Genomic DNA, 26713 nt, shown 5'->3' with positions numbered 1-26713 from the left:
TGACCTCTGTTAACATTTATGTAAATTATGTTAGGGGAAAGTACCTCTTCTGGTAATAAACTTATGAATTATATAGATATCAGAGATAAAAATCTTGGTCAAGGTCATGTTTCATAATATGCTTCAGTGGGTATACAGCCTAAGCTCTGTACCCTTTAGTAGGAAAACAAAAGTCAGTAAAACTGGCATAGAAATTTTTTTTGCACTTCCCTTTTCCAGCATTTACTACCTATGTCTTTTTAAATATGGACTGCATGTTGATAATTATAGGGAAAACAAAATGGGGATTTAAATTAAAGTACCTAAAGTGAGGCTTTACTTCCTCTACCCTGATGTTGTGTACAATTTTCTCCCTTTGTCTTTAGTCCTTCATTCAAGTTTTAATACCTCATAGCATAGTTTACTGAACAGAGATGTTATTGTGCAGTTTTATTAGCCAGCAGATGGTAGTATAAGGTTTTACCTTTGTCATTCTTAACATTAGAGAGAAATATACTCCATTAAAATAATTTGATGTGAAGTATAAAATAGCTAATCAGCCTATTTCAGGAAGTTGCATGCATTTACCTTTGAGAATAAAGGTTCGAAAGGACCCATTTAATTGTAGGGCAAGTATTAGTAACCTATAGCATATTAACCACATGGTGGCACACGAACCCAATTTTTGTTGACATGTACCTCTAAGGAGCTATGCTCATAATTGAAGCATATATGAGGTTTGATGTCATTATCTCCTACTTCTCTGCCTCTTTTATCACAAGTTTAGTACATTTATTATTTATTATAACAAGTTTTAGTATTGTTTCTATATTTGTATTCACTGGCATAAAAATGATTATTATTCATCTGAATAAGAACAGACCACCAGAAATCATGCTAAACTCTAGAAAAATTGTTTTAATTCTACCATTTCTTTGTAGGTTGTAAAAGTCTCCTATTCAGTATTTGCTGGGATGGTTGATGCCCAGTAAAAAGAGCAAATGGTTTAAGCCCTGTCCCTTTTGCAAGTAACCTGCCAATCACCCTTTTTTGGGTGTAATTTTAGGCAAGCCACATAAGCTTTCCAAGCCCCACTTCCCTTAAGAAGATAAGAAAACAGTAGTACCTACCTCACAGAAGAGATAATCCATGTAGAGCACACTGCCTAGCACATAGTAAGTGCTCAAATGTTAGCTGTTGTTTTTGTTTCCATAATCGTCATTAATATTGCCATTATACTTGGTTCATTTCTCTGAAACCAGTATAGACTTAAGTTTGTGGAATTTCAGAGGAGTCATATGAGGTCCTGATCCTTAGAAGGTTTAGCTTGACATATGACAGATCAGTAGAAGACTGAAAACATTTAGAGGCCAGAGGCAGTAATCCCAGCTAGGCTGCAGAAGAGATAGGTATTTGAGGCTTTAACTCCCTTAGAGATCAATTATAATCAAGAAGAGGGAATATGATAATATTTAATTACTAGACATTGATCATCACTTCCAATGATGTTAGCATGCATTTGACTACAAACTGTTACTTTTTCTAACATTCAAGGATTTTCCCCCTTAAATAATACATAAAACTTTAAAGGAATTGTCTGCCTCACAGCCGGCTGTGATACCAGTGTAGTAATTTTTAAAACTGAAGGGTTGCTTCTAGTATCCTTTCACAAACTACAAAATAAATACATGTTAATAGACTGACATGATTTTTAACAGTGCTGTTTTGTATCTTAACTTTGATTGTATCACCTTATAACACAGGAAAAACTAAGGAGCCAAAGTCAACAAGTATTTTAGGGAGAACATTTGGGCTAAAGAGGTCATGGTACCAATGATGGCCCTAAATGGCAACCTCCCTAACTCAGGCAAGCTGTTTTACAAATCACTGCTAATGGAAACATCAACACAAATGAATTGTCTTGCTGGCAGAGTTGGGGGTGGAATGTGAGATTCCATTGCGGGGGTGGAGAGGGGCTGGGGGAGTGGAGGCAATTGGGGATAGACTTAAGGAAATGTGTCTCCTTTTGAAGCACTAGAAATAACTACTACTATGGATCATGGAAATTCTGAAATTGAAAATACCAGGTTTATATTTAGTAAATGCTCATTGAATAAATGAATTAAGTAGCAGAAACTTTTTGGTTTTATATACAAATCCAAAGATGTATCTGTTCTCTCTAGGTTATATGCTTCTTACTAGCCTATGCGGGCAGGGTTTGTATTAATATATCTTCATCACTGTATCCCCAGCTCCTGGTATAATACCTAGCACATAGCAAATAGTCAATAAAAGTGACAATGAACAAATAAATTTTTGTCCTAAAATTGCAAGCTAAGGCAATGGTTGACATGCCTTGGACTAACCTGCATTAATATTCGCCTGACAGCTTGATAAAAATGCAGATTCCTGGCTTCATCCAAGACCTACTGAATCAATTTATTGATGTGGGCCCTGGGAATCTGTATTTTTAACAAGCTCTACTGCTGCTGTGAGTACAAGGTATATAGGAGTATGATTCGCCTTTCTAATTATTATCAGCTAAATCTTTGAATTAAGAAGAATAATGAACAGTAGCTAACGTTTGAGTGCTTTTTATGCTAGGTACTGTATTTTTTTTTAATAAAAATTTGACTTTTATTATTGCTTCCAAAGTCAATTAAACATGGAAAGTTTGGACATAGATTGAACACAATTTTTACATAAATCACCAAAGACAAAGGTATTTTTATCTGACTGCTGGCATTTTTAAGAGGCATTCCTTCCCCTCCTACCCACTAAGGAAAAAGTCCTCACGCTACCAAATCAGAGGCAGTGTTTCTGAACCTGCGACTTCTGCCCTTAATTTAGTTGAAAGTGAGAACAAATTAATTTATGTTTCCTTAATTCCAAACAAGGATGTGAAGCAAGCTGGTGACTATTTTATGCCTGGACCTGGGTTGGAGTTTTAAGGAATTAGGCAGAAGGTGGGTGTGTGTGACATTTAATCTGTCTTAAAGATCCTGAAAGTTATCCCTAGCTCTTGGAAATTATGAAAAAAGAAGGGGGTGAAAACAGAGTTCAAACACTGTATTCATAGGATAAGAGGAAGAGGAGGGAGGGAGGGAGGAAACCGACTTTCATTCACTTCACAAAAATGTATTCTGTACCTATTGTGTGCCAGTGACTGTTCAAGATCCTGGGGCTACAGCAATGTATAAAGCAGACAAAAATCCCTGCTCTTGTGAAGCTTCCATTGCAGTGGGGGTGGGGAGAGACAGGCGATAAACAAGGTAAATACATAAAATATAGAGTGTGACAGTTACCAATGCTATGAGAAGAAAAACAGGCACATGGTTCTGAAATGTGTGTATTTGAGTGCATTTCGGAGATTTTATTTATTTTTATTGAAGTATAGTTGATTTACAATATTGTGTTAGTTTCAGGTGTACAGAACAGTGATTCAGATATATGTAAATATATTGGGTTGGCAAAAATGTTCCTTCAGGTTTTTCCGTAAGTCTTATATATATTATATATTCCTTTTCAGATTCTTTTCCCTTATAGGTTATTATAAAATATTGAGTATAGTTCCCTGTGATATACAGTAGGTCCTTGTTGGTTATCTATTTTATATATAGTTGTGTGTATATGTTAATCCCAATGTCATAAATTATCCCTCCCCCCTCCCCCCGTTTCCCCTTTGATAACCATAAGTTTGTTTTCTAAGTCCGTGAGTTTCTTTCTGTTTTGTAAATAAGTTCATTTGTATCATTTTTTTTTTTTTTAGATTCCACATATAAGTGATATCATATGGTATTTGTCTTTCTCTGCCTGGCTTAGTTCACTTAGTATGATAATCTCTAGGTCCATCCATGTTGCTGCAAATGGCATTATTTCATTCCTTTTTGTGACTGAGTAATAATTCCACTGTGTGTGTGTGTGTCACATCTTCTTTATCCATTCATCTGTCAATGGATATTTAGGTTGCTTCCGTGTCTTGGCTATTGTAAATAGTGCTGCAGTGAACATTGGGGTGCATGTATCTTTTTGAATTATGGTTTTCTCTGGATATATGGCCATGGTTTTCTCTGAATATATGCCTAGGAGTGAGACTGCAGGATCATGTGGTAGCTCTATTTTTAGTTTTTTAAGGAACCTCCATGCTGTTCTTCATAGTGGTTATACCAATTTATATTCCCACCAACAATGTAGGAGGCTTCCTTTTTCTCCACACCCTCTCCAGCATTTATTATTTGTAGACTTTTTGATGATGGCCATTCTGACCAGTGTGAGGTGATAACCTCATTGTAGTTTTCATTTCCATTTCTCTGATAATTAGCAATGTTGAGCATCTTTTCATGTGCTTTTTGGCCATCTGTATGTCTTCTTTGGAGAAGTTTCTATTTAGGTCTTCTGCCCATTTTTTGATTGGGTTGTTTGGTTTTTCGATATTGAGCTGTATGAGCTGTTTGTATATTTTGGAGATTAATCCCTTGTCAGTCGCTTCATTTGCAAATATTTTCTCCCATTCCGTACGTTGTCTTTTTGTTTTATTTATGGTTTCCTTTGCTATGCAAATGCTTTTAAGTTTAATTAGGTCCCATTTGTTTATTTTTGTTTGTATTTCCATTGCTCTAGGAGACGGATCCAAAAAGATATTGCTGTGATGTATGTCAAAGAGTGTCCTGCCTATGTTTTCCTCGAAGAGTTTTATAGTATCCAGTCTTACATTTAGGCCTTTAATCCATTCTGAGTTTATTTTTGTGCATGGTGTTAGAGAATGTTCTAATCTCATTCTTTTACATGTAGCTGTCCAGTTTTCCCAGCAGCCAGGTACTGTATTAAGGGCTTTACTAGCATTGAATCATGTAATCCTTATAGCCACCTTACAAAGCCAGTAGAGTTTATTTCTATTTTATAGGTGATAAAATTATGACAGAGAGAAGCGGTGTCACCTGCATTTGATCTTAGTGCAATGATTCCAGACCCCATACTCTTTAACTACTACACTCTACTGTGCTGCCATTAATATGTTATGTGAATAAACTTGTGAAAATAGTAAAATGAGGCAGTCTCCTTTGCTAGGACTTGACACTTTCTTCTTTTTATATCCAACTTTTTTCCATTCAGATATAATTGACATATAACATTGTTAGTTTCAGATGTACAACATAATGATTTGATATATGTGTATGTTGCAAAATGATCACCACAATGTCTCGTTAACATCCATCACCACACATAGTTACAATTTTTTTTTGATGAGAACTTTTAAGATCTGTTCTCTTAGCAACTTTCAAATATACAATACAGTATTATTAACTATAGCCAACATCCTGTACGTTATATCACCAGAACTTACTCATCTTATAATTGGAAATTTGTACCCTTTGACAAATATCTCTCCATCTCTCACACACACCCCAGCTCCTGGAAACCATCACTCTACTCTGTTTCTATAATTTCAGCTTTTTTATATTCCACATATAAGTGAGATCATATGATATTTGTTTTTCTCAGTATGACTTACTTCACTTAGCATAAGCCCTCACCATCCATCCATGTTACAAATGTCAGGATTTCCTTTTTTATGGTTCAGTAATATTCCATTGTATGTACCACATTTTCTTTATCCACTCATCCATGGATGACACTTAGGTTGTTTCCATGTCTTGGCTATTGTAAGCAATGCTGCATTGAACATAGAGGTGCAGATATCTTTTTCTTTTTGAATATTTGAATTTTATTTTATTTATTTTTTTATACAGCAGGTTCTTATTAGTCATCCATTTTATGCACATCAGTGTATACATGTCAATCCCAATCTCACAGATATCTTTTTGAGTTGGTGTTTTAGTTTCCTTTGGATAAATACCCAGGAGTGGGATTGCTGGGTCGTATGGTAGTTCTATTTTTAGTTTTTTCAGGAAGCTCCATACTGTTCTCCATAGTGGCTGCACCAATTTACATTTTCACCAACAGTGCACAAGGGTTCCCTTTTCTTTACTTCTTCACACTTCCTTTTTAATCAGTGCTGTGAGTTTATGGAAAGGCATTTGCAATGTTATCAAGGTGTGTAATACTGGAGAGTATAGACTTCATCTTTTAGTTACTGCAAAATCCTAGAGTGGCAAAGCTGATTCCAGTCCTCCTTAATTATCTTTGTTGCTGAATTTTTTGATCTTCAGTCCTGAGTCAGTATAGCATGGTGGTTAAGGGCAAGAGCACTCAGACAAGACGACCTGGGTTTGAATCTTGACCATATCAAGTTATTTTACTTCTCTGTGCCTCAGTTTCTTGATCTGTTGTTCTGAGAAATTGGTGTCCATTACTCCTCAAAAATTTCATCCTCTCTATTTTTATTTTCATCTCCTTCTGAGACTGTTATTACTGAATGCCTGCCCATCTGCTTTTAGCTTCCATATCTTTTAGCTTTTCTTTTGCATTTCCTATTTCTTTATCCTTTCCTGCTATCTTCTGGGAAAGTGTCTCAGTCTGATCTCCAAACTCACTAAGTTATTCTTCAGCTGTACCTCTCCTGCTATTTATACTATCCATTATTTATTTCAATGATTATTTTTATCCAAAATATTTCATTTTGACACTTTTAAGATAATTTTTATTTGAATTTCATATTGGTAATGTCTTCCCTTATTTCCTTAAGTACACCTATCATGCCTAACTTGAATTATTTTTTCCATAACTCTGCTTCAGATGATATATGATGCCCGTTGTGTCACCCCAGTGATGTCGCACACACGTGTGTGTCTATAAGTTCCTGGACTTCATGTTTCCTTTTCCCTTCTGTAGTTTTTTCTGCAGGTTGATTTTCAGAGGGGGGACCAGCAACCCATGCTGATTCACGATCTTAGAGATCTCATCAGTAACATGGGGGTTAAAAATAGTATGTACTTCAGACAGTTATTATGACAAATTTGATATTTCATTTGAAGTTCTTAGAACAGTGTCACCATGCATTTATGCATTCAGTTTAGCTTTTTTAAAAAAATGTTCTTTTTATTATCATTATTATTTTATTTATTTATTTATTTATTTATTTTTAACATCTTTATTGGAGTATAATTGCTTTACAATGGTGTGTTAGTTTCTGCTTTATAACAAAGTGAATCAGCTATACATATACATATATCCCCATATCTCCTCCCTCTTGTGTCTCCCTCCCAACCCTCCCTATCCCACCCCTCTAGGTGGTCACAAAGCACCGAGCTGATCTCCCTGTGCTATGTGGCTGCTTCCCACTAGCTATCTGTTTTACATTTGGTAGTGTATATAAGTCCATGCCACTTTCTCACTTCGTCCCAGCTTACCCTTCCCCCTCCCTGTGTCCTCAAATCCATTCTCTATGTCTGTGTCTTTATTCCTGTCCTGCCCCTAGGTTCTTCAGAACCATTTTTTTTTAAGATTCCATATATATGTGTTAGCATACAGTATTGATTTTTCTCTTTCTGACTTACTTCACTCTGTTTGACAGTCTCTAGGTCCATCCACCTCACTACAAATAACTCAGTTTCGTTTCTTTTTATGGCTGCATAATATTCCATTGTATATATGTGCCATATCGTCTTTATCCATTCATCTGTCGATGGACACCTAGATTGCTTCCATCTCCTGGCTATTGTAAATATTGCTGCAGTAAACATTGTGATACATGAGTCTTTTTGAATTATGGTTTTCTAAGGGTATATGCCCAATAGTGGGATTGCTGGGTCGTATGGTAGTTCTATTTTGGTTTTTTAAGGAACCTCCATACTATTCTCCATAGTGGCTGTATCAATTTACATTCCCACCAACAGTGCAAGAGGGTTCCCTTTTCTCCACACCCTTTCCAGCATTTATTGTTTGTAGATCTTTTTGATGATGGCCATTCTGACCGGTGTGAGGTGATACCTCATTGTAGTTTTGATTTGCATTTCTCTAATGATTAATGATGTTGAGCATCTTTTCATGTGTTTGTTGGCAATCTGTATATCTTCTTCGGAGAAATGTCTGTTTAGGTCTTCTGCCCATTTTTGGATTGGGTTGTTTGGTTTTTTGATATTGAGCTCCATGAGCTGCTTGTAAATTTTGGAGATTAGTCCTTTGTCAGTTGCTTCGTTTGCAAATATTTTCTCCCATTCAGCGGGTTGTCTTTTGGTCTTGTTTATGGTTTCCTTTGCTGTGCAAAAGCTTTTAAGTTCATTACGTCCCATTTGTTTATTTTTGTTTTATTTCCATTTCTCTAGGATGTGGGTCAAAAAGGATCTTGCTGTGATATATGTCATAGAGTGTTCTGCCTATGTTTTCCTCTAAGAGTTTGATAGTGTCTGGCCTTACATTTAGGTCTTTAATCCATTTTGAGTTTATTTTTGTGTATGGTGTTGGGGAATGTTCTAATTTCGTTCTTTTCCATGTAGCTGTCCAGTTTTCCCAGCACCATTTATTGAAGAGACTGTCTTTCTTCATTGTATATTCTTGCCTCCTTTATCAAAAATAAGGTGACCGTATGTGCGTGGGTTTATCTCTGGGCTTTCGATCCTGTTCCATTGATCTGTATTTCTGTTTTTGTGCCAGTACCATACTGTCGTGATTACTGTAGCTTTGTAGTGTAGTCTGAAGTCAGGGAGCCTGATTCCTCCAGCTCCGTTTTTCTTTCTCAAGATCGCTTTCACTATTTGGGTTTTTTTGTGTTTCCATACAAATTGTGAAATTTTTTGTTGTAGTTCTGTGAAAAATGCCATTGGTAGTTTGATAGGGGTTGCATTGAATCTGTAGACTGCTTTGGGTAGTATGGTTATTTTCACAATATTGATTCTTCCAATCCAAGAACATGGTATATCTCTCCATCTATTTGTATCATCTTTAATTTCTTTCATTAGTATCTTATAGTTTTCTGCATGCAGGTCTTTTTTCTCCTTAGGTAGGTTTATTCCTAGGTTTTTTATTCTTTTTCTTGCAGTGGTATATGGGAATGTTTGCTTAATTTCTCTTTCAGATTTTTCATCATTAGTGTATAGGAATGCAGGAGATTTTTGTGCATTAATTTTGTATCCTGCTACTTTACCAAATTCATTGATTAGCTCTACTAGTTTTCTGGTAGAGTCTTTAGGTTTCTCTATGTGTAGTATCATGTCATCTGCAAACAGTGACAGCTTTACTTCTTCTTTTCCAATTTGGATTTCTTTTATTTCTTTTTCTTCTCTAATTGCCGTGGCTAAAAATTCCAGAACTATGTTGAATAATAGTGGTGAGAGTGGGCAATCTTGTCTTGTTCCATATCTTAGAGGAAATGGTTTCGGTTTTTTCACCATTGAGGATGATGTTGGCTGTGGGTTTGTCATATATGGCCTTTATTATGTTGAGGTAAGTTCCCTCTATGCCTACTTTCTGGAGAGTTTTTATCATAAATGGGTGTTAAATTTTGTCGAAAGCTTTTTCTGCATCTATTGAGATGATCATATGGTTTTTATCCTTCAGTTTGTTAATATGGTTTATCACAATGATTGATTTGTGTATATTGAAGAATCCTTGCACTTAGGGGTTAAACCCCACTTGATCATGGTGTATGATCCTTTTAATGTGCTGTTGGATTCCGTTTGCTAGTATTTTGTTGAAGATTTTTGCATCTATGTTCATCAGTGATATTGGCCTGTAGTTTTCTTTCTTTGTGATATCTTTGTCTGGTTTTGGTATCAGGGTGATGGTGGCCTCGTAGAATGAGTGTGGGGGTGTTCCTCCCTCTGCTATATTTTGGAAGAGTTTGAGAAGGATAGGTGTTAGCTCTTCTCTAAATGTTTGGTAGAATTCCCCCGTGAAGCCGTCTGGTCCTGGGCTTTTGTTTGTTGGAAGATTTTTAATCACAGTCTCAATTTCAGTGCTTGTGATTGGTCTGTTTATATTTGCTATTTCTTCCTGGTTCAGTCTTGGAAGGTTCTGCTTTTCTAAGAATTTGTCCGTTTCTTCCAGGTTGTCCATTTTATTGGCATATAGTTGCTTGTAGTAATCTCTCATGATCCTTTGTTATTTCTGCATTGTCTGTTGTGACTTCTCCTTTTTCATTTCTAATTCTATTGATTTGAGTCTTCTTCCTTTTTTTCTTGATGAGTCTGTCTAATGGTTTGTCAATTTTGTTTATCTTCTCAAAGAACCAGCTTTTAGTTTTATTGATCTTTGCTATCGTTTCCGTCATTTATTTTTAGTTTATTTGTGATCTGACTTTATAATTTCCTTCCTTCTGCTAACTTTGGGGTTTTTTTTATTCTTTCTCTAATTGCTTTAGGTGTAAGCTTAGGTTGTTTATTTGAGCTGTTTCTTGTTTCTTGAGGTAGGATTGTATTGCTATAAACTTCCCTCTTAGAACTGCTTTTGCTGCATCCCATATTTGTTGGGTCGTCGTGTTTTCATTGTCATTTGTTTCTAGGTATTTTTTGATTTCCTCTTTGATTTCTTTAGTGATCTCTTGGTTATTAAGTAGTGCATTGTTTAGCCTGAATGTGTTTGTATTTTTTACAGATTTTTTCATATAATTGATATCTAATCTCATAGCATTGTGGTCAGAAAAGATACTTGGTACGATTTCAATTTTCTTAAATTTACCAAGACTTGATTTGTGACCGAAGATATGATCTATCCTGGAGAATGTTCCATGTGCACATGAGAAGAAAGTGTATTCTGTTGTTTTTGGATGGAATGTCCTCTAAATATTAAGTCCATTTTCTTTAATGTATCATTTAAAGCTTGTGTTTCCTTGTTTATTTTCATTTTGGATGATCTGTCCATTGGTGAAAGTGGGGTGTTAAAGTCCCCTACTATGATTGTGTTACTGTTGATTTCCCCTTTTGTGGCTGTTAGTATTTGCCTTATGTATTGAGATGCTCCCATGTTGGGTGCATAAATATTTACAATTGTTATATCTTCTTCTTGGATTGATCCCTTGATCATTATGTAGTGTCCTTCTTTGTCTCTTGTAGTAGTCTTTATTTTAAAGTCTATTTTGTCTGATATGAGAATTGCTACTCCAGCTTTCTTTTGATTTCCATTTGCATGGAACATCTTTTTCCATCCCCTCACTTTCAGTCTGTATGTGTCCCTAGGTCTGAAGTGGGTCTCTTGTAGACAGCATGTATACGGGTCTTGTTTTTGTATCCATTGAGCCAGTCTGTGTCTTTTGGTTGGAGCCTTTAATCCATTTACATTTAAAGTAATTATCGATATGTATGTTCCTATTACCATTTTCTTAATTGTTTTGGGTTTGTTATTGTAGGTCTTTTTCTTCTCTTGTGTTTCCTGCCTAGAGAGGTTCCTTTAGCATTTGTTGTAAAGCTGGTTTGGTGGTGCTGTATTCTCTTAGCTTTTGTTTGTCTGTAAAGATTTTAATTTCTCAGTCAAGTCTGAATGAGATCCTTGCTGGGTAGAGTAATCTTGGTTGTAGATTTTTCTCTTTCATCACTTTAAATATGTCTTGCCACTCCCTTCTGGCTTGCAGAGTTTCTGCTGAAAAATCAGCTGTTAACCTTATGGGCATTCCCTTGTATGTTATTTGTTGTTTTTTGTTTGCTCCTTTTAATATTTTTTCTTTGTATTTAATTTTTGATAGTTTGATTAATATGTGTCTTGGCGTGTGTCTTCTTGGATTTATCCTGTACTGGACTCCCTGCACTTTCTGGAATTGATTGACTATTTCCTTTCCCTTTTAGGGACGTTTTCAACTATAATCTCTTCAAATATTTTCTCAGTCCCTTTCCTTTTCTCTTCTTCTTCTGGGACCACTATAATTTGAATGCTGATGTGTTTAATATTGTCCCAGAGGTCTCTGAGACTGTCTCAATTCTTTTCATTCTGTTTTCTTTATTCTGCTCTGCAGTAGTTATTTCCACTATTTTATCTTCCAGGTCACTTATCCATTCTTCTGCCTCAGGTATTCTGCTCTTGATTCCTTCTAGAGAATTTTAAATTTCATTTATTGTGTTGTTCGTCATTGTTTGCTCTTTAGTTCTTCTAGGTCCTTGTTAAACGTTTCTTGTATTTTCTCCATTCTATTTCCAAGATTTTGGATCATCTTTACTATCATTATTCTGAATTGTTTTTCAGGTAGACTGCCTGTTTCCTCTTCATTTGTTTGGTGTGGTGGGTTTTTACCTTGCTCCTTCATCTGCTGTGTGTTTCTCTGTCTTCTCATTTTGCTTAACTTACTGTGTTTAGGGTCTCCTTTTCACAGGCTGCAAGTTCATAGTTCCCGTTGTTTTTGGTGTCTGCCCCCAGTAGCTAAGGTTGGTTCAGTGGGTTGTGTAGGCTTCCTGGTGGAGGGGACTAGTGCCTGTGTTCTGGTGGATGAGGCTGGATCTTGTCTTTCTGGTGGGCAGGTCCACGTCTGGTGGTGTGTTTTGGGGTGTCTGTGGCCTTTTTATGATTTTAGGCAGCCTGTCTGCTAATGGATGGGGTTGTGTTCCTGTCTTGCTAGTTGTTTGGCATAGGGTGCCCAGCACTGTAACTTGTTGGTTTTTGAGTGAAGCTGGGTCTTAGCGTTGAGATGGAGATCTCTGGGAGAGCTTTCGCCGTTTCATATTACTTGGAGATGGGAGGTCTCTGGTGTACCGATGTCCTGAACTCGGCTCTTGCACCTCAGAGGCACAGGGCTGACACCCCTCTGGAGCACCAAGACCCTGTCAGCCACATGGCTCAGAGGAAAAGGGAGAAAGAAAGAAAGGAAGAAAGAAAGAATCAAATAAAAAGAAATAAGGTTATTAAAATAAAAAATTATTAAAAATTTAAAAAATTTAAAAAGTAATTCAAAAAAAGAAAAGACAAAGAAAGAAGAGAGCAACCAAACCAATAAACAAATCCACCAATGCTAACAAGCACTAAAAACTATACTTAAAAAAAAAAAAAATGGACAGACAGAACCCTTGGACAAATGGTAAAAGCAAAGCTGTACAGACAAAATCACACAAAGAAGCATACACATACACACTCACAAATAGAGCAAAAGGAAAAAAATATATATATCTTTCGGGAAGTCTGAGGTCTTCTGCCAGTGTTCAGTAGGTGTTCTGTAGGAGTTGTTCCACATTTCGATATATTTCTGATGTATTTGTGTGGAGGACGGTGATCGCCGCATCTTACTCCTCCACCATCTTGAAGGTCTCCTCCTCATTATTTTATATGACAGTGTTTTAGCCATCTTTTTTTTAGCTTTAATTATTTTTGGCTGTGTTGGGTCTTCATTGCTGCGTGTGGGCTTTCTCTAGCTGCGGCGAGTGGGGGCTACTCTTTGTTGAGGTGCGCAGGCTTCTCGTTGCTGTGGCTTCTTTTGTTGCAGAGCGTGGGCTCTAGGCGCGCGAGCTTCAGTAGTTTCAGCACGCGGGCTTCAGTAGTTGCGGCGCGTGGGGTCAGTAGTTGTGGCACATGGGCTTAGTTGCTCTGCGTCATGTGGGATCTTCCCAGACCAGGGATTGAACCCGTGTCCCCTGCATTGGCAGGTGGATTCTTAACCAGTGCGCCACCAGGGGAGTCCCAGTTTAGCATTTTAAAAAATCTGTAGATAGGTGACTTGGATTCAGACTCCAGCTTAAGAAAACTGTTTTGATTTGCTAAAATAGAGAGCTAACTTGGGCTAAAAAGAGTATGGACCCATCTTTTAGACTTTGGTCTGTCTCAGAATTCTGCCACGTAGTCTTGTGTTGTCTGTTTCCCTTATCATAAAGACAGTATGTTTAAAAAAAGGTTAATAAAAAATTTTTTCCTATTGTAAAATTTTCAAACCAGAAGAATATGATGTATACTCATGTACCCCTCACCTAGATTTAGTAATTGTTAATATTGTGCCATATTTGCCTCTATTTTTCTGAAATATTTAAATTATAAGAATATGATATTTCAATTGTAACTATTTCAATATAAATCTCTAAATTATAGACATTTCTTACATAACCACAATACCATAAAATTAATAACTTCTTAATTTCCTAACAGCATCTAATACCACATCCATATTAATATTCAAATTATCCCACTTGTCTCAAAAAGTTTGTTACAGTTTCTTTGTTGAAACCAGGTCCACTCAAGGTGCACACACTGCATTTGGTTGTTGTGTCTCTCCATATATTTCTTTTAATTTAGTGCAGTCACCTCCCCTCCCTTCATTTTGGATTTGTTTATTTCCTGGTGGTGAATTTGAATTTCTATATCTTATACATTCTCTAAACTGGAAATTCGATCCAAAAGTTTGATTAGATTTGTGGCAGATATCTGTGGCAAGGATGTTTTGTAGATGATGTGTAAAAAGAGATTAATATTCTTTAAAAAACAGGAGAAGGCAGGTTATATGGAAAAAGGAGTAATAAATATCAAGTGCTTGTGCTATGTTCCTTTTAAATACATTATCTATTTTAATCCTTACAATAGTCCTATTAGTTACAGGTGGTATTACCCCTTTGTAGTAAGGGAATTGGTTCTGAGAGATTACCCAATTATTAAGGAGCAAAGTTAGAATTCCAAAAAAGGTTTCTCAGAAAACTAAAAATAGAACTACCATATGACCCAGCAATTCTACTTCTGGGTGTATATCTGAAAAAAATGAAAATACTAATTCAAAAAGATACGTGCACCCCAATGTTCATAGCAGCATTACTTACAATAGCCAAGATATGGAAGCAACCTAAGTGTCCTTCAACAGGTGAATGGATAAAGGAGATGTGGTAATATATGCACAATGGAAAACTACTCAGCCATAAAAAAGAATGAAATTTTGCCATTTGCAACAACATGGATGGACTTGGAGGGTATTATGCTTAGTGAAATAAGTCAGCCAGAGAAAGACAAATACTGTATGATGCCACTTATATGTGGAGTCTAAAAAATACAACAAACTAGTGAATATAACAAAAAGAAACAGACTCACAGATATACAGAACCAACTAGTGGTTACCAGTGGGGAGACGGAAGTGGGGAGGAACAAGATAAGGGTAGGGGATTAAGAGGTACAAACTACTATGTATAAAATAAAAAAGCTACAAGGATATATTGTATAGCACAGAGAATATAGCCAATATTTTATAATAAGTAAAAGTGGAGTATAACCTTTAAAAATTGTGAATCGCTATGTTGCACACTTGAAACTTATATTGTATATCAGCTATACCTCAATTAAATATAATAAGATAAAAATTCTTTAAAAGAGAGAAGGGGAAAAAAGTCAAACAAGGCACTTTATCTTTACATAGACAAAAAATTTTACTAATTTTACTGCTCTTTGTGCTTCAGTCTCTGGTAAAATATTGGGTGTGCCAAAAGGTTCGTTAGGTTTTTTTCCATAAGATGGCTCTAGTAGTGCTTAGTTGTCTTTAACTTCATTTGAAACAATTTTGTTAGATTGTATAGTGACAGCTGTCATATCAGCTCACATTTAAAAAAAACTTATCAAAATTGGTGAATTTTTGTGTAGCCATTTTTTTGTTTTTGTTTTTTTGTTTTGGGGTTTTTGGTTTTAATTTATTTATTTTTAAAATTTTATTTGTTTTTGGCTGTGTTGGCTCTTTGCTGCTGCATGCGGGCTTTCTCTAGCTGAGGCAAGCGGGGGCTCCTCTTCATTGTGGTGTGCGGGCTTCTCATTGCAGTGGCTTCTCTTGTTGCAGAGCATGGGCTCTAGGCACGCGGGCTTCAGTAGTTGCGGCATGCGGACCCTAGAGCATGCAGGCTTCCGTAGTTGTGGTGTGTGGGCTCAGTGTTTGTGGCTCACGGGCTCTAGAGTGCAGGCTCAGTAGTTGTGGCGCATGGGCTTAGTTGCTCTGCAGCATGTGGGATCTTCCCAGACCAGGGCTCGAACCCATGTCCCTTGCATTGGCAGGTGGATTCTTAACCACTGCGCCATGAGGGAAGTCCCTGTGTAGCCATTTTAATATTGAAGATGGAAGAAAAATAGCAACATTTTCAACATATTATGCTTTATTATTTCAAGAAAGGTAAAAACGCAACTGAAATGCAAAAAAGATTTGTGTAGTGTATGGAGAAGGTGCTGTGACTGATCGAACATGTCAGAAGTGGTTTGTGAAATTTCGTGCTGCAGATTTCTCGCTGGACGATGCTCCACGGTCGAGTAGACCAGTTGAAGTTGATAGCGATCAAATTGCGACATTAATTGAGAACAATCAATGTTATACCATATGGGAGATAGCTGACATACTCAAAATGTCCAAATCAAGCGTTGAAAATCTTTGCACCAGCTTGGTTATGTGAATTGCTTTGATGTTTGGGTTCCACATAAGTTAAGTGAAAAAAACTTGCTTGACCATATTTTCGTGTGCGATTCTCTACTTAAACATAACGAAAACGTTCCATTTTTAAAACAAATTGTGATGAGCGATGAAAAGTAAATACCGTACAATAATGTGGAATGGAAGAGATCATGGGGCAAGCAAAATGAACCACCACCAACCACACCAAAGACCCATCTTCATCCAGAGAAGGTGATGTTGTGTATATGGTGGAATTGGAAGGTAGTCCTCTATTATGAGCTCCTTCCGGCAAACCAAACGATTCATTCCAACAAGTACTGCTCCCAGTCAGACCAACTGAAAACAGCACTTGATGAAAAGCATCTGGAATTAGTCAACAGGAAACGCATAATCTTCTATCAGGATAACGCAAGACAGCATGTTTTTTTGATGACCAGGCAAAAACTGTTACAGCTTGGCTGGGAAGTTCTGATTCACCTGCCATATTCACCAGACATTGCACCTTTGGATTTCCATTTATTTCAGTCTTTACAAAATTCTCATAATGGAAAAAAATTTCAATTCCCTGGAAGACTGTAAAAGGCACGTGGAACAGTTCTTTGCTCAAAAGACAGAAAGTTTTGGGAAGGTGGAATTATGAAGTTGCCTGAAAAATGGCAGAAGGTAGTGGAACAAAACGGTGACTATGTTGTTCAATAAAGTTCTTGGTGAAAATGAAAAATATGTCTTTTATTTTTACTTAAAAACCGAAGGAACTTTTTGGTCAACCCAATAAGAGCAACAAATTGATCTTCACATATATAAATTGCTTTGGCTTATCATGCTTTCATTTTAGGTAATGAGAGGTATCCTTTGAGCATCAGCTAAAATTTTTTTTAAATACGTACATTCTCAGGACAAGTAATAACTTATTGGTCTTTCTATAATTATGACGGCCATATATCTAGAATTTTCTAGGACAATTCTGATATCAGATAATTTGTCCTGTCAAATTTGTCTTATGAATTTTTCAATAGGAAGACTTGGTTAAGGTGTAAAAACTACTCTCTCTGTATGGGAATACATTGTTTTTTAAAGTGAGGGTCTGCTTTAGACCTTTAGAAAAGGTGTTGGAAGTAAGAGTAAGTGGTAAATTAACACCTAGTAGAGTATTTTCTTGGTCCCAGTTAGCTGTCCAAAAGAAGAAAATATTTTGGTGAAGAAAGTGATTAAATGTTGTTAGATGTTACTGGTAGATGGATTGGATCAGGTCTGAGAAGTGACCATTAGATTTAGCAATGCAAAGGTCATTGGTAAACCAGGCACTTTGCTAGATACTTCCTGTGTAATATTTAGTCTCCATAGTAATCCTGTGAAGTAGATACTTATTAGGCCCATTTTGCAGACCAGGAAACTTAGATCCAGAGAGATAACTTGCTCAAGGACATAGGACTAATAAGTGTTAGAGCTAGGATTTAAACCCAGTAAGACTCTAGATCTGCACTGCTCAGTACAAGAGCCACTAGCTACATGTGGCTATTTACATTTAAATAAATTAAATTAAAGTTTTAGTTCATCAGTCACACTAGTCACATTTCAAGTGCTCAGTAGCTACCATATTGGATAGTGCAGACTCAGAACATTTCCATCATTGCCCAGAGTACTGTTGGAGCAGTACTCTAGAGCCTGTGATTTTAACCATTGTGATTTTAATATATATATATATATTCTTTCATTTAAATTCTGCCAGTAAACTTTCCTCTGAAATTCAAAAGGCTGGCACAGGTCTTCTTTTGTTATCAAATCAGTTGATTCCCACAAAATTATACTGATGTTTATATTTCAAGCAGTCTGGTCATACATAAAATTGTTGTCAAGAGAAACATGGTAAGCATGGCTATATGTCCTTTCAGTTTTTTCCATTTTCATTTAGGGGAGTTCAGAGGACATAACTAATATGTTGAAGTGACAGTGATTCTGAATTAGTATAGGTACTTGAGTGCCACAGTATCTGTGTATTAATATCCTAAAGTGTGTAACTGAGGTTGGCTGGTTCAAATATGTCTTGTAACACTTCCAAGAATAGGGACAGTGGAAAATTGAAGCTGTGATGCTTTTAGGGAAATTAAGTAGGTGAATGTCTCACTTCTGTCTCTTCAATTACTAATGTTTTCATGACTGAGCTTTTTACATCAAATTTATTACTTTGGACCCTTCAAGGAATATAAATTGTGGGAGAGATTTGGTCAATATAAGAATCATTAGGTGGCCTTATTTATGTCATTTTTTAAACCATTTTATATTTTAATGTTTTCTTTCTCTTTTTTATCAATCATACTTTTTTTTTAAACATTCATTTATTTATTTACTTTATTACTTATTTGGCTGCACCAGGTCGGGTCTTAGTTGCGGCACACGGGATCTTTAGTTGCAGCATGTGGACTCCTAGTTGCAGCATGTAGGATCTAGTTCCCTGACCAGGAATCGAACCCAGGCCCCCTGCATTGGGAGCGTGGAGTCTTAGCCACTGGACCACCAGGGAAGTCCCTGATGTTTTCTTTCTTTAAATGTAATTTGAACTGCTAAATAACTGCTTTCCCTCTTATTTTCATATATTTTTTAGAGCACACCTATGGTTGAGTTAGAGGATGTAACAGTGTTAATAAATTAGAGATGATGTGAACTCCAGATTGTATAGCATAAGAATTGAGTTGAATTCAGGCTCTACTTGGAAAGCTGCAACCTCTAGAAAGTCACTACAGTCACATAAAATACAGAGTGACACTCTTTACCTCGCAGTGAATGGCATATGTCATGTATAAGAATTGTAATGGATCACCAGTTTTTAAAGGTTAAATGCTAAATATAGTATCTAGTTCTTTAAATGTTAAATTGAGTATAAAACATTTTTATCAAAGGAGATTCTGGCTTTTACCCTCCACCAGTGTCAGTTTGGCAGGCCTGCCTTTTCTTTCCTTGAAAGTTACAAGTTCTGTAGTTGTCACTATCTTATTCATACCTACAATTTGAGAATCTGGATATATTTATAAATGCTCTTTGGCAAGGGTTATGTGCTCTTGACCTAAAAATCTGATATGAGGTGGTATGTGAACTTCATTCAATAGCTCTCTAGTTACTTATCAAATATGTTGCATTTTTTTCTTGTGTAGTTTGGGAAGAAAGAGGCTTTAAATTTGAAAGTAGAAACTTTTTTGGCCAGGAATATTGTTTCTTTATTAAGAATCTAGACTTATTTAAGTAATAAAAGGAATTTTTTTCATAGCTTTTTGAGTGGGTCCTGTGGCACTTAAGTATTCTAGTGACATTTTATTTCCAGATATTATGAAACTCAAATTCAAAGTGATGGCAAGCAAAATATTTTGAAATATGGCAAACCCCTGCCCCCATCTCTAGGCAAAGTCTTGATTGTTTTTTAAAAATTTTATTTTCAAGGTTGAATTTCAGAATTAATTAAACGGAAATTTTTGTCAGCTTGCCAAATACTTTAAACTTCTAAATAAATTAACTTAAACTTGTAGTTTATCATTAATTTTATTTTATTAATTGAACTAGTCATTTTGAAGCTCAAACTAATTTAGGTTGTTAGCTAGAATATAGACCATGCTTTTCCCAGCTTGTAAGCTTTTTCACTTATTTAAGGAAAAATAAAGTTTAGACAAAGAAAAGTAAAGGTACACATTTGGATGTAATTTAAACCTCATTTTGATGACTGTTGGCCTAGTGATTATAGATTCTGTTCCAGTATTGTTTTCAATAATAGTGTTACTATAGCAACTAATATAAATGCATGCTTCAAGGGGAAAAAACAAAAAACCTCTCCACGATTATATTGTATATTGGGATGAAATTTTTCTTTAATAACTTTTATAACTTGCTCTAGACTTTGCAAAACTTTTTCCCAAGAAATATTCTGAAGATCTTGTTACGAATACTTTTTTGCCCTCTTAATCTTATCATGTTTCTTGTATTGACAGTATGCTGCAATTAATTTAAATGGGAAAGATGTAGAAACAGTTTGTATCAGAAATCCTGTATCTTCTTTCTGTTATTTGTGTCTTACACAACACTCTGGAAGAAAGAAAGATTCCTGCTTTCATGCTTCTGAAATGTATAAATGAATCTTGTTCCTATAAAAGTCAGTTAACTTTTATGTAATGTCTTTTCTTTGTTAAAATGAAGATAGTGGTAAACATACTCGTCTGAGTCCTTGAGTATTGTCAGCATATTATTGTATGAACATGTAATAATACATTAAAATTTTTTAAATTAATTAATTTATTTATTTTTGGCTGCATTGGGTCTTTGCTGCTGTGGCGGGATTTTCTCTAGTTGCGGTGAGCGGAGGCTACTCTTCGTTGCAATGCACGGGCTTCTTTCTGTGGTGGCTTCTCTTGTCGCGGAGCACGGGCTCTAGGCGCGCGGGCTTCAGTAGTTGTGGTTTGTGGGCTCTAGAGCGCAGGGTCAGTAGTTGTGGCGCACGGGCTTAGTTGCTCCGCGGCATGTGGGATCTTCCTGGACCAGGGCTTGAACCTGTGTCCCCTGCATTGGCAGGCAGATTCTTAACCACTGTGCCACCAGGGAAGTCCCTAAAATTTATCCATTAACCTATTTCATTGAAGATTTGGTAATAATTAAAAACTAGAAGTGGCATAAATGTCTTGATAAACTCTGAAGAGAATAATTAAATAGATGATAAAGTGTATCTATATAATGTACACACCTTGCAGCCATTAAAAACAATGAAAGTTTGTATTTAATGTAAAATAATGTTCATGGAAAGATATTAAGGCAGAAAGGTAGGTTTTAAATATAGTACAATCCCATTTTTATGTGAAAATGTGTGCACACACGTGTGTTAAGTGTAAATGTGTGGAGAGATATACAACAAATGTTACCAGTAATCTCTAGTTTTTATAATAGATATTAACATCGTTTCCATTAAAATTTTAAAAAATTCTTTGAAAAGAAGGGAGTGCTGTAGCCAGTAGAAGCAATATGATTGATTTTTTGGCTTGATGTTAGCAGGGAGGTAATGTTCTAGGAAAAGGGTCCAAAATGTTTTAATGATAAAAAACTAAGTCACATGCACTTTTCCTCTGACTTGTTGACATTTTAGTTGACTGTGGGTCAAAATGAAAGTTATTGCACGGGCAGAAACTGAACCTCTATCATAATCTGACCTTAAAATTAGGCAATCATGTTTGACTTGATAGCATAGATCTTAAATCTGGAATTGGTGGGGAGAAGATATTTAAAGGTTTTAGAATGGGATTTCCTGAAATGAATATCTCCTGAAGATGAAAATGGTAAAAATAATTCATGTCAGGTTCAGGCTAAGCATGAACTGGCCTTTCACAAGTTTTTGTCTAAGAATTGTGTTTGTTTCAGTTTTTATATTTTCTTTTATTAAAAAATTAACACATAATTGTTTTTAAAAACTTCAGAAAGAACAAAAGTGTTAAAAAGTGAGAAAAAATAGACCTACTTAAGTTTTTCCTTCCCCTGGAATCCTTTAGGGAATTTTCTTTTTTTAAGAGAATAGATCTGGGAAATGGAGGCACTGTACCTCAAGAAAACAGTCATTCTTTACAGTGTGATAGAATGATCACTGGATAGGAGTCAGGAAATTTATCTTCTAGTCCCAGCTAGTCCTTAGCTCTGTGATTGGAAAAAGGTTACTTTGCCTCTCTGGACATCAGTTTCTACCAATTTCAAGATGATAAGTTTGGACTTTGAAATTACAGGATGCTAAGGACTAACTTGATAAAGCTCCCTGAAATCACAGACACTTTTTAAAAGGGTGTATATGAGTGTGTTTGTGTGTATGTGTGTGCATGTATGCACATTGCATACGTGCATTTCTGGAAAGGCTTTTTCTCTAACCATAAAAAGTAGTTAATGTATGGATCGTGGTATTTATAATTGAGAAATAAACGTTACAGTTGATTGACATAGTGTTTATTTCCAAAGAATTGGGTATTTCATTTATTCCTGCTATTCTTATCTCGTCCTGTTACATATGTGATGGTAGAATATTTCATCCATGTTTAACTTATAGTCATAACCAGATTAAGTTATTATCCAGTATTACAGAGAAACCACACAGCTGAAAAATAAATTCAGTTCCTAGCACACAGTTCTCCTGGTCTTTCCCTTAGGTTGCTGTCTTAGAGAAATGAAGTGATTTTTGAGTATGGTTAAGAACATCACCTATTGTCAAACAGAAGTAAAATTAGGGACTATCTGTAGAACATTTCTACCTTGTAATTTATTTGGTATTTTGTAGAACAGCTGACTTTCCTAATTGTACTTGGCATGGTCACTTGCTAAAAATATTAGTCAGTGTTATCTGGTTTTATTACATACCTCTCTCCTGAGTCATGCTTGGGGGGTAAGCATGGGAGACACACATCTAAGGAAGCATTATCTTTTAACAGAATTTAATTCAGACTGCCCTATCTCCCTGCCTGCCTGGTCAGTAACTCTGAACTTTGGAGATCTATCTAGTGATGATAAACCTGTTCTATATGTCATAGGCCAGAGAAGTCAGCTTTGATGGCAGACTTCTACACTGGTGCAGGAGAGAAATGTTTACTTAACATTTTAAAAGAGCTAAACTTATTAACATATATGTGTTCCACCAGTAGACTTTCTTGAGCCCTCTTGCTTGTATGGTCTTTTAATGTTTTCAACAAAAGAAATAGCACATGCCTTCAAAATGAATTATAAAATCTCAATTACAGCTGTATCCATTAAGAAAATCAGTTCCTTTTCTTTCGTGAAATTATGAAGTGATTATTTATTGAGGTAGCAAGATAAAAAGTTTGTTAACATGATACCAAATATCAGAATGTTTGGAATTGGTGTCAGCATTTGCTGTTTTACAGAAAAAAACTTAGGGCCTCATGAGCTGAATTTTTCATCTTGAGTTATTTAACAAACATTTGAGCCCCTGCCCTGTGTTGGACGCTATACTCTAGGTATGGTTGAAGATGTAAAGACAAAATTCTTTTCAAGTGTGGGCTTTGTCTATGCTAAACTTATGGAGGCATTAAGCATTACTAGATGCAGACTAAATTTAAATTTAATGTGCTGTATACCTCGCTGTACCTTCCTTTGGCCAGTCAAATATTATTTACGTTCTTTCACTAAGTTCACACTCAATTTAGAAAGTGTGTTCTAAGGAAACTTGCTGTTAGAAGCTATGGAAAATCCTTTTGTAAAGTGAATTAATTTGCCTTTTATATATCCAGGTTTTCATCTTTTATTTCTTAATAAACAACTTGTGAATATTTTAATTTTTTATTAGCAAGTAACATACCCATGGTTCACTTTAACCCCCTGCCCCCCAAATCTCCATTTGTGTGTGTCTCTCTCATAATCATAATCACACGGAGCAGGAGTTTGGTGTTCTTATTGAGTGTATAAATGATCCCAATTTTTAAGCTTTTAGTTTTTTTAACCTTAAAAGACTGGCTTAAGACATTATGACTTTAAAAAAAGACACTATGATAATAAATTGATAAACGGTGTATATCAGTTTAAATTTGAACCATGGGTCCTTACAGTGTAATTTATATTTGACCTTCTTACAATTGAAATATAAGGATTGTGTGTTCCAGTTAAACTGTTCTGTAGCTGTTTTGATTAATTTAGATTTGGTTTTTGTTAGTATAGTGGTTGGTAGCTAAAGTGATTATGAAAATAAAGTTGTTAAACATGTATGAACATGATTTTTAGCACAGTCATTCATTCAGTGTAATCTCTGAGTTAAGCAGACTTCTGTTAGCATTTTTTTTATCAACTCAGAACAAAGCACAAAACAAAATGCATATGAAAAAATTAGAAAAAGTTGGAGGAAAAAACCTTGAAAGATGAAAAGTAGTCATTAAAAAATTGAGCCCCTAAAACATGCTATATAAACATAACATTCTTACGTAAGAGGCTGGTGTTGCATGTATTGTGAATGTTTTCTAGGTAATTTATCATATATATCAGAAAAATGTATGGCAGCCAGGTTCTAGCTTCTAGTCTAACAGTAGACCAAAGAACTATGGAGATACGATCCAGAGGGAGAAAATAATTATTATTTCAACCCCTCTAAACAGGACACCATACTTGCAGAACTTCTTCAAATACATAAAGAACACATTGTAGGATATCATGAACATGATTCTCTTTTGGACCACAAAGAAGAAGAAGAGTTGACTGAAGAAGAAAGAAAAGCAGCTTGGGCTGAGTATGAAGCAGAGAAGAAGGTAGTTCATTTGAAATGCTTTTTTTTTTTCTTTTTTTTTATGTTAGTCATTTAAAAGAACAATGGGGGAAGAAAAGCGTCACATTTGGAACAGGTAGTAATGTAGTGAATCTTCAGGAACAGAGTCTCCAAGTATGAGAGTCTGTTTATGGGCTTTTCGGTACCTTTGGTGATAGAGTGGGAGGAGATGAGAGAAGAAAATATTTTCCCCTTAAAGAGTAGTAACCTCATTTCTGATTAGCACTTGCTAAATTGAGAGATTAGTGGGAAGCTATATATTTAGCATCACTTAACTTCCATCAACACCCTCACAGTAGTAACAGACATATAGGAGCTTAGAGTTTGGAGGTAGGAGTAAATGTTGCTTTAGCATGTGTACCATGAAATCTAAGTTTTGACTGATTATCAGAACACAAAAATACTCCATTATTAGACATTAGTGTCAATCTCCAGCAGCAACTTTATTTAAAATAGTTCCACATCTGTTTTAAACACCACCCCCACTTGAGCAACAATATGCCTGAGCATATGGGAAACCTTATCCTAATGCCTGAATCCTTTTTAAACTCCTAACTCATTGTACCAAACTTCTTTAACGTTGTGATTTTAGTAGTCTCATCAGAATTCTCTGAGTTGCCCCATTCTGTGGGAATTATCAGAAAAAGGGTACACCTTTAGGGGTTAAAGCTTTCTATGTAAGAAGATCTTGGTTTCGGGTGAAAAGGGTGTTTTGTTTGTGTGTGAAAGAGTGTTAATAATTTCCTAGATCTGAGAATGTGGATTTTTTTCTAAACCAGTAGGTGATGTAGAATTTCAAGTTTTAAATCACAATGTGGAAAGTGCATAATTTTTTGTTTTTAGGGACTGACCATGCGTTTCAACATACCAACTGGGACCAATTTACCCCCTGTCAGTTTCAACTCTCAAACTCCTTATATTCCTTTCAATTTGGGAGCCCTGTCAGCAATGAGTAATCAACAGCTGGAGGTAAGTTGTGAAGTACAAAAGTAGTTTAACTTGAATTAAAGGCAATTTCAAGTGCCCTGTTATTGAAGGTTCCCTATGCTGGAATATCACATTCTCCAAAAGATTACCTCTGAATAGACCAAGAAATTTTTCTTTTATTTGTTGACCTTTTTGAACCAGCATAGTATAATAAAATGTGGTTTGTTCAGAGCACAAGGGCATCAGGCCTTGAATTAATGTAGTTTGAATAATTTTAATTAAGGAACAATAGGGCAGCTGACTGGCTAGGGAAATAGCATTTTCTTCAGTTATAAAATATTTTGAATAAACAGGATAAATACACACATTGATTTATATTCTAATGCAGTGTAGATGCAACATTAAGTATACAATAATGCACAGTATTATGAAATAAGTAATTTAAAACTAGAATCAGTTATGATTTAAATAAGAAGGACTAGGTTTTAATATACCAATAATTTAATAATTTAATCTGTGGTTTTCTTTTTAAAATGTGCTTATGGAGTCATTTAAATTATTAAAATATTGGTGCAATAGAACCCAAACTTTTATCTTCCTAACAAGACCCTCACTGATGAGTTTTACTCCATTTTATTGATGCTGAATTTTGCTGTTCTTTTCAATTATTTAAAGAGTTTTAAGACCAAGTGCTATAATTTGGCAAGAGAAAGGATCCCTATACTTTAAAACTATGCTGTCTTTTACATGCCCTTATAAAGTTATTTCTTGTATTCTTCTAGGACCTCATTAATCAAGGAAGAGAAAAAGTTGTGGAAGCAACAAACAGTGTGACAGCAGTGAGGATTCAGCCTCTTGAAGATATAATTTCAGCTGTAGTAAGTTAATTGGCAATTGTTTATTCCAACTTGCAGTTTGTGTTCTTCCCCCCACCATTTGTTTTAATTTTTAATTGTTGTTTGATTCACTACTTCCGTGGGGAAAAGAGCGTAATCCTTATAAGTTGATTTGCAACAGTAAAATACTAATAAACTGGATAATAGTGCCAAGCTATATATAATTCAGTTTTACCTGGATGTTGGCACAAAAGAGAAATGTAAAATCTAAGAATTGGGAAATCAGTTAATCATAGAAATGTATGCATTGTTTACATAAATGTACTTTAATTACCAGTTGCATGAATTAAATCCAAATAGGTTTATTCCAGACATAGGTAACCCTTGTGCAACAGTGGACAACTTAGTACCCTGCTTTTACATCATTGTCTTCTTTAGAAAAGAGTAAAGGAAAAGGAAAAAAAAAACTTTAAAAATCCTCAATA

At 35.6% G+C, this 26713-nt stretch overlaps 1 protein-coding gene across 7 annotated transcripts in view; it reads left to right on the top strand.

Moving 5' to 3' along the window:
• Nucleotides 1-26713, top strand: part of ATRX (ATRX chromatin remodeler) — a 226093-nt gene that overhangs the window by 197424 nt on the left and 1956 nt on the right. For all 7 annotated transcript variants that reach the window (XM_061179480.1, XM_061179477.1, XM_061179476.1 and 4 more), the window contains 3 exons: nt 24299-24448; nt 25309-25434; nt 26175-26270. In XM_061179480.1, coding sequence (XP_061035463.1) covers nt 24299-24448; nt 25309-25434; nt 26175-26270 — 372 coding nt within the window. The remainder of the gene's footprint in view (nt 1-24298; nt 24449-25308; nt 25435-26174; nt 26271-26713) is intronic.

This window comes from Eubalaena glacialis, chromosome X (genome assembly GCF_028564815.1).
Source record: "Eubalaena glacialis isolate mEubGla1 chromosome X, mEubGla1.1.hap2.+ XY, whole genome shotgun sequence".
Lineage (NCBI taxonomy): Eukaryota > Metazoa > Chordata > Mammalia > Artiodactyla > Balaenidae > Eubalaena > Eubalaena glacialis.
Note: the sequence above shows the minus strand (reverse complement) of the source record. Positions and strands in the feature narration are given on the sequence as shown.